Source organism: Limulus polyphemus, unplaced genomic scaffold (assembly GCF_000517525.1).
Source record: "Limulus polyphemus unplaced genomic scaffold, Limulus_polyphemus-2.1.2 Scaffold3871, whole genome shotgun sequence".
In the NCBI taxonomy this organism is placed as follows: Eukaryota; Metazoa; Arthropoda; class Merostomata; order Xiphosura; family Limulidae; genus Limulus; species Limulus polyphemus.
In genome coordinates, this window is record NW_013669481.1 from 102,944 (window position 1) to 112,113 (window position 9,170).

The following is a 9,170-nucleotide window of genomic DNA, read 5'->3' on the forward strand; positions in this document are numbered from 1 at the left end:
TACCAGATTACCAGTAAGGAAAGTTTAAACTACCATACTAGGTTACCAGTAAGGAAAGTTTCAACTGCTTTACCAGATTACCAGTAAGGAAAGTTTCAACTGCTTTACCAGGTTACCAGTAAGGAAAGTTTCAACTACCATGCTAGGTTACTGGTAAGGAAAGTTTCAACTACCTTACCAGGTTAGCAGTAAGGAAAGTTTCAACTACCATACAAGGTTACCAGTAAGGAAAGTTTCAACTGCTTTACCAGATTACCAGTAAGGAAAGTTTCAACTGCTTTACCAGATTACCAGTAAGGAAAGTTTCAACTGCTTTACCAGATTACCAGTAAGGAAAGTTTCAACTACCTTACCAGGTTACCAGTAAGGAAAGTTTCAACTACCTTACCAGGTTACCAGTAAGGAACGTTTCAACTGCTTTACCAGGTTACCAGTAAGGAAAGTTTCAACTACTTTACCAGGCTACCAGTAAGGAAAGTTTCAACTACCTTACCAGGTTACCAGTAAGGAAAGTTTCAACTGCTTTACCAGGTTACCAGTAAGGAAAGTTTCAACTACCATTCTATTAGTGTAAAACACTTAAATACACCATTTCGATTTTCGATACCTTACTACTATAAAGACTTGGTTTGGTCTGAATCTTCATGCACATTTACCCATCTATTATTCATTTTACCCATTTTTCTTTTTTCGTCCCTTGGCTGACGAGAAGGCCTAACACTCTACCGGCCCGCCAGTCCCCTCGGGATCGGAATGAAATAACGCTCATGCTGTTGCTGTTGTTGAAGTTTCATTGGTGGTAGTGGTCAGGGTCATTGATGAAGAGTGGAATTCTCCGAAACTAGTCTTGTTCACAGACCCACCATCAATGAAAGAATAGACCATTCCAAGCTTTTACTTGGTGTTAAACAAACATTTAAACAACTCTATTCAATTATGTACCAGCTGCCAAGTGTCGGCTAACAATACGAAGAATTAAATTGTGGCGGATGCTACAAGTTCTTCAAATACCAATAGAATGATAGGTTTCTTTTTCTGTGAGTGTAAAACACTTAAATACACCATTTCAATCTTACACTGTTCGATAATGTGAACTTCTACGTAAAATGGTAAAACAATATTTTTTGTCCATATAATTTTAAGCTTGAGTTGTAGTCATTCATAGATGAAAAGTTATTAATCCTAAACAGCATAATGTTTTTTTGCACTTTCTTCCGGATTTGAGTTGTAAACTTTGATTTATTTGTGACAAAAGTTTTGAAGAAATTTGGAACTTTAATAATCTTGTTTTACTAGAAACGGAGTCAATAAAATCTGCCAAGTTAAGCAAGTACGACATTTTATTGAACCAATCTTATACAGAGGTCTTAACAAGCGAACTATAACATTCAACAAAAAAGCGACATATTTAACAACAGAGAAACGAGCATTTCTTTGTTCTTTCAATAATGAAACAATGGCTTACTAAACACTTGTACACGAAGCGCAGAGATTAACGGTAAAGACTACACATCCGAAAGCTGTTCCAACCTCCCTTGTGGTTGGGAGGGCTTACACTAATGAGCCCCGAATTATTAGTATAAGCACATCGCCTAGCGCAAGGGAAAGAGGCTGGAACTCTGAGTTTACAACACAATAACCAGTAAGCCTTACCTAACAAGAATATCAGCACAAAGTAGGTATTCAAGTTTTCGCAAAGTCTGAGAGCATTTATCAATATTTGAGGCTTATCTTTTCGTTCAAAATCTTTTGGCTTAGAAGCCTTAAGTCCTTGTATTATATCAATGTCCGCCCTAGTTAAATTTGATTTACCGATGTTTTTCTTGTCTTCACCAAAGCGGCCTTAGAGTGTTCTCATTTTATAAAATAGTCTCGTGTGCTGATGTTCGTGGTCCATTAACGAGGCTATATCTAGAAGAACCTTCGCGTCTGCTGACGAGATTACCCATCATGAACAAGTCTTTGAAGGTCTCTCGAAACTGTCGACTCATACCACAGTAGATGGCAAAGTTGAAAGGGTAACTGAGCATGATGAAGAAGTTGGTAAACAGAATGGTGGCGTTCAAATCATTATAGTCGGCGATCTGGAGTTCGAGAGCATTCTGCATGACGTGGAGCAGAGTTGTCACCGCCAGAGGGATCTCCACAGCAAGGAATACTGTCACCACAACGATCAACATAAGAGTGGTACAGTTACTGTCTCTCAGCTTCTTACACTCGCTCTTACGGTTTTCCTTGAAAAGTTTGTCTCGCTTCCGCTGGGCTTCTTTGAGAGCTTGAAAAAGCAGCACATTCAACACGACTAAAGCCGTGCAAGGGCCTATGTGAACAAATAGTATGCGAAAGACGTAGTAGTAGGTAAAGTAGACGTTTTCATTGATGACGTTTCTCACCCAACTTGCTGTCTGAAACATGCAACCTGTGTGAACTCCACTGTTCCACCTGAAGGTTATCGCGTGAAATACACGGTCGAAGATCCTGGTGGACTGGTGGAAGAACGCTAAGAGGTACACCGACACCATAGCCTTTACAACACGTGGGACGGTGCACCAGGTGGTGGCAACCGTCGGGTGACACACGTAGATGTAGCGTTGAACAGCAAGGACCAGAGTGAGCCAGATGGAAGCGGTGTGGAAGAATGCAGGGACCACTTCATACATGTAGTGATAGGAGTAGCAGGCAGGGATAGGAAACAGTACCTTGTTGTAGTTACCCAGGGTGTACATATAGAAATACCAAGGTGCCGGAAACAACAGAGTTAACAGGTCAGAAATGGCCATGGCCAGAAGGACCAGGTTAGTTGGAGTGCGCATATGTCGTTGCGCCAGGACCACTACAATTAAAGTGTTAGCCACTATCGTCACTAATAGTAAGAATGGCATAATGTAGCCAAACAAGGGCATTGCGTACTTGAACGGAACGTCTCGGGTGATGTTCAGTAGAGTTGGGATTTCTGATGAATTGGGTAAATACGAACCCATATCCGTTTCATTTGTGACGTTTACGTCATATATGTCTTCCAGAATTGTCAGTATGGTGGTGAATATATCCGTAGTTTCGTTCATCGTGTCGAATATTGAGATTCAAACTCTATACGTGTTTTATGTAAACGTTCAGAAGAACTTGAAGGAAAAAAATAACTCTAAACACAAAGTTTTTTGCTTCAATGACACTTAGTAAAACAACATATACTTACAACAGCTAATCGTCTTTCAAATAAACATTCTAAAACATTAGAAAGAACACTTCTCTGAAGTCTTCATTATTTCTGCCTGGCGAATAGGTCCTGTACCTGGCTTATACCTGAAAAGACAAAAGAAAGTTACGAATGAATAACAATTTTATACAACACACTGTGTGATATTACCTTTAAATCTTTAATGTTTAACCGATTATTTAAGAAGTTAGCTTACCAGTACGAAAATTAAATGTTTTTTTTTCCAAAATAATCGAAATTGTGCACAAAGTTTAACCATAAAAAGCAGGAAATCAATTTTTGCTGTGGGCACAGCATAGATAGTTCTTCAAGCAGGTTAGCGTGCTAAGACTGTGAATCCTAGGATTGACGGTACGCAACCTATTGCCGCATAAACGCGTTTTATACTTTGAAACCGAGGATTTTCGATAAGATTAAAGTGAAGTCCCACCATTCGATCAGTGTCTCAAAGTTTGCGGTGCGTCGTTTTGTTGACTATCTGCATAAAATCCAGCGTTTCAGTTCAAAATTAGGAAGACTGTGCGTAAATTCTGAAACAATCAAAGCAGAATTTGTCTGCAAAATATTAGAAAAAACAAACAAACAACAACAACGGAAATTTACATCGGAAGAGGTGATTTCAAGGAAAATACGAAACTTTCTCGACCTATCCGGGTACTTAATGACAAAGCTATACAATGGGCTATCTGTGCTCTGCCCACCACGGGTATCGAAACCCGGTTTCTAGCGTTGTAAGTCCGCAGACATACCGCTGTGCCACTGGAGGGGGGCTCGGTGAAGAGAAGAATCGCACTCCACGGGGGCTCAACAAAGACGCTATTAAGCTTTCTGTTTATGTTTTAGTGTACTTTCCTCCTTCACGTAGTTTGGAATACTTTATACGACAGCCCCCCCAGTGGCACAGCGGTATGTCTGCGGACTTACAACGCTAGAAACCGGGTTTCGATACCCGTGGTGGGCAGAGCACAGATAGCCCTTGTGTAGCTTTGTGCATAATTAAAAAAAAAACAAACAAATTTATACGACAGAGCGCCTGCCTTTAGTTTGTTTAATTTCTGTGATCATGTTGAGGTAGTAGATTTTCCAGTAGAGTAGCTTTTTTAAAATACCTTTACATGCTAACTCGTAGCTACCCATGCCGAGTACGTTAATAAGGAGACGAAACCCGTCCAAAGCGAGCGTTTGTTTGTTTTTTGAATTTCGCGCAAAGCTACACGAGGGCTATCTGCGCTAGGCGTCCCTAATTTAGCAGTGTAAGACTAGAGGGAAGGCAGCTAGTCATCACCACCCACCGCCAACTCTTGGGCTGCTCTTTTACTGACGAATAGTGGGATTGACCGTCACATTATAACGCCCCCCACGACTGAAAGGGCGAGCACGTTTGGTTTGCGAGTCGAGCGCGTTAACCACCTGGCCATCCAAAGCGAGTGACTAGCTTAATATAGTTTGGAAAATTATATGTACCTCAACGTCCCTGGAATATATCTTTAGGAATCTGATCACCAAATGATTCTGTAGAAATAGTTAGGAGTTGAAGCGACGTAGGTTTTTTAACTTTTCTCAACTGAATCAGCTTAAACGAATTAAAAACATTCATTTCCGGAATTTAAGAAAAGGAATTGTTCCATGAAAAATTTGATAAGTAATCTTCAGAAATAGCTTAGCAAAGAAAGACTGTTGAAAATGGCATTTATCTTAATCAACATCTTAGGTAAAGCCGGAGTGCGCAAGACATAAATGTGATTTTTTGTTTATTTTGGCTAGCAGTCAAAGGTTTGTTATACATAGCCATAAGGTGTATAAGTTCTAAGTAAGAAATCTTGGGCACGCTGAGGTTTTCTCTACTTAGTCGTAATTACAGACAGTGCCAAATAAAGTACTTATCTACCATTTTCCGGTTTTACTGGTTCAACATCGCTTGTAGAAATAGTTCAATATCGTATGTTTACTTGGGTAGTTTAGAGCTTTCGCAAAGATTTCCAAAGGCATTCTGACCATAACTTTCCCTAATTTTGTCCAAAGGCTTTCTGACCATAACTTCCCCAATTTTGTCCAAAGGCTTTCTGACCATAACTTTCCCTAATTTTTTCCAAAGGTTTTATGACCAAAACTTTCCCTAATTTTTTTCCAAAGGCTTTCTGACCATAATTTTCCTTAATTTTTTTCCAAAGGCTTTCTGACCATAATTTTTCCCTAATTTCTTTCCAAAGGCTTTCTGACCATAATTTTCCCTAATTTTTTTCCAAAGGCTTTCTAACCATAACTTTCCCTAATTTTTTCCAAAGGATTTCTGACCATAACTTTCCCTAATTTTTTCCAAAGGATTTCTTGCCATAACTTTCCCTAATTTTAAACTGATAGACTAGATGGAAGGCAGTTAATCAACAGCACCCACTGCCAACTCTTAATCTAATCTGTCTTACCGAATAGAAGATGTGACATTACTCCTGTAAGGCACCCACGGACCCTACGGGCAGAGCGTGATTTTGCGACAACAGGTCGTAAACTATGAACCTTTGGTTACACTTTTCGCGCACATTAACAAATTAGACCATGGCTAACTCTCAAGTCATATGTCTACAAAGGAAAAACTGGCAATTTTTCTATATGTACCTATCTTTGAATAAATGATTTAACGATCTGTTGCTACAATTTTCCGTTTAATATCTAATCGGTTAAAAAAAGCCACCTTTCTTTAAATGTTGGTATATTCTATAGAGTGAATGTAATTAATCTCAAGAGATAAAACCACCTTTCTTTAAATGTTGGTATATTCTATAGAGTGAATGTAATTAATCTCAAGAGATAAAACCACCTTTCTTTCAATTTTGGTATATTCTATAGAGTGAATGTAATTAATCTCAAGAGATAAAACCACCTTTCTTTAAATGTTGGTATATTCTATAGAGTGAATGTAATTAATCTCAAGAGATAAAACCACCTTTCTTTAAATTTTGGTATATTCTATAGAGTGAATGTAATTAATCTCACGAGATAAAACCACCTTCCTTTAAATGTTGGTATATTCTATAGAGTGAATGTAATTAATCTCACGAGATAAAACCACCTTTCTTTAAATGTTGGTATATTCTATAGAGTATATTATTATATTAGAGTATATTCTATTTGATATTAATATTCTATTAATCTCACGAGATATATATTAGAACTTGTTTATCAATTGATTCGTTTTATTTACTTGATTTTCCCGCCACTTTTAGCTATACACGACTTTCATAGATGGAGTCTTTTAAAACCTGTTTTATTTTTGTTATTTTAAGGAACTTTAGGTTATTCAAGTGTCATTGACACTCACGTTCTTTCTAGAGTACTATCAGACCATAGGTAGTACAGAAGCCCATCAATAACCATGTCAGTTAATTACCCGAGGTAATAACGAACTTTTAGAAATGGGGTTAACGAGTAGAACAAAAAGATGAAAGGAAGTTTTGTGATTAATTTTACAATTATTAGTAGTTTTTTGACAACTGGAGGGGGGTATTTACGTCATTAGTCCTCAATTATATCTAACATTCAAGGGCGACAAAGAAAGTAGATATTGTAATATATCTTTGCAACGAAGTTCTTATTGTTACTGTTGGGCCAGGCGTGTCCTTGTGACATGCGTACCCAGACTGTAAATCCGAAGGTTCAAGGTTATCGACTCGCTGATGCAAAAGTACGCGCTCCTCACTTTTGGACCATATGTGTTATTCCCGCTATTCAATCACACAAAAGAAGATTCTGGGGATTATAGGTGGGTAGTGTTGACTTGCAGCCTTCCGTCTAGTCTGTTAGCTCAAAACATTGTATATTTGTATGAAAACAACAACAGAAAAAAGTTATTGTAGTTAACATGGGTGTTGGAAAACAAGCTTAGCTTAGTATAAATAAGAGCATTGTTGCTCATTTCCTGGGTCGTTAGCTGTGAATTTAAACTAATGGAAACTGTATGGCTCCTTTAGTCATATTTCATCGTTATTTTCGATGGCTAAAGACATCTGAAAAGTATTACTCGGGAAATAGTGTTATTTATAACCTATTACTTGGACACGATAAACAAATTCCTCGTTATACATTATCCCTTCTTAGAAAGCAATAATCAATACGAACACTGCGAACCATGCATCAGTTAGGCTTAGCATTGGAAGCTGTAAAGTTACCTTAGCTTATGTGCGTTCTCATGAAGAACAGAGCCGCGAAAGCGCGCGTTGTAGAATACTTAAGAAGATAATAAGGTGGATTAATAATGATTATGAAAAGTGTTAAGAGTTTTATCTATTTATTATGTTACAGAAGGATTATATCTTTTTTCTCGCCTATTAGTTGTCCATTATTTTCATAATTGAAAGTAACGCCTTAAAGTCAAATTATCAGATCCCATGGCTCAAGGCGACGGCCTGTCGTAGAGTTTTAAACTTTGGAGCTGTAGATGCATTATGAGAATGACAATCAATCCTGACTGGCTGTCTTTCCACTGGTCAGTGGTAATTTTACGGACTTACAATGCTAAAACCTGGGATTAAATTTCCCACAGCGGACAGAGCGCAGATAGCACATTGTGAGGTTCTGTGCTAAAACATCAAGAACAGTTCAAAGCTATAGACGGCGACAAACAGTCTTTGACATCTCTCACACAAACATAACTATTTCAGTTATCTCTCACGCAGACATAATTAATTCAGTTATCTCTCACACAAACATAATTAATTCAGTTATCTCTCGTACAAACATAACTACTTCAGTTGTCTCTCACACAAACATAACTATTTCAGTTGTCTCTCACACAAACATAACTACTTCATTTATCACTCACACAAACATAACTACTTCAGTTGTTTCTCGTACAAACATAACTACTTTAGTTATCTACGTAAGGAAATTCTGCCCGTGAATAAAACTGAAGCTTAATAGGATGAAATATGAGGTTATTCAGGTTATTATGAGGTTATTCAGGACAACTGTTAGTTTTCTCCACCATATAATATTCTACCAGAAAAAATTAAACCTCTAACATCCGTCAATAAGAACATTAAAGGTTTGCAAAGAATAGATGGCGTAATAATCTGATCAAAATACGTTCATGTTGGTGACTCAGAAGTAACGTTATACATAGAAAAGCTGCTTAGAAAATATTTAATGTTCCTGTTTTATTAAAATTATAAGCTTATTAATATCTTTCAATATGTACTTCATCTGAAGTAATCTTTGAAGTATTATAATAGCTGAAATAAGTCTTAAGGCAAGAAATAGGAATTGAAAGAGAGTTCCCCTTTTCTGTGTCTAAGCGTAAAGGAATACTTTGTTCTGTTCAAAAAAACAACAACCCATCCCTCCCTTTTCGGTAGCACAACATTATCTTGAGAGGCTATAACACTGAAATTTGGTGTCCAGTCCCTGCGATGGCCACAGTATAGATAACCTGTGCTGTAGCTTTGTGCGTAAGAAGAAAACGAATAAAAAAAATTAAATAAATTATATTTAGTTGTGTTTGTTTATGTCTGACAGTTTCTATATTCGTACTGCGTATACATTTAAAATGATTGAATAGAGTTATTTAAACATTTGTTTGACAACAAGTAAAAGCTTGGAATGATCTATTCTTTCATTGGGAGTGTGTGTCTGTGATCCGAAGTAGTTTCGGAGAATTCCACTCCTCATCAGTGACCTTTGACACTACCATCAATGAAATATCAGACCAAACCAAGCCTTTATATTAATGAGGTATCGAAAATCAAACTGGTGTATGTAAGTGTTTTACACTCACAAAAAAGAAACCTATCATTCTATAGGTATTTGAAGATCTTGTAGCATTCCGCCACAATTTAATTTTTCGTATTGTTATCTGACACTAGGCAGCTGGTGCATAATTGAATAGAGTTGTTTAAACATTTGTTTAACAGCAAGTAAAAGCTTGGAATGATCTATTCTTTCATCGGGGTGTGTGTCTGTG

At 37.4% G+C, this 9,170-nt stretch overlaps 1 protein-coding gene across 1 annotated transcript; it reads right to left on the bottom strand.

The window, feature by feature from the left end:
- Nucleotides 1-1,339: 1,339 nt before the first annotated feature.
- LOC106470194 (sex peptide receptor-like) lies at nt 1,340-3,299 on the bottom strand. The gene has a single exon (XM_013930733.2). It carries the CDS (start codon nt 3,063-3,065, stop codon nt 1,860-1,862), a length of 1,206 nt encoding a protein of 401 aa, XP_013786187.1. The 5' UTR covers nt 3,066-3,299; the 3' UTR covers nt 1,340-1,859.
- Between the last annotated feature and the right edge of the window lie 5,871 nt (nt 3,300-9,170).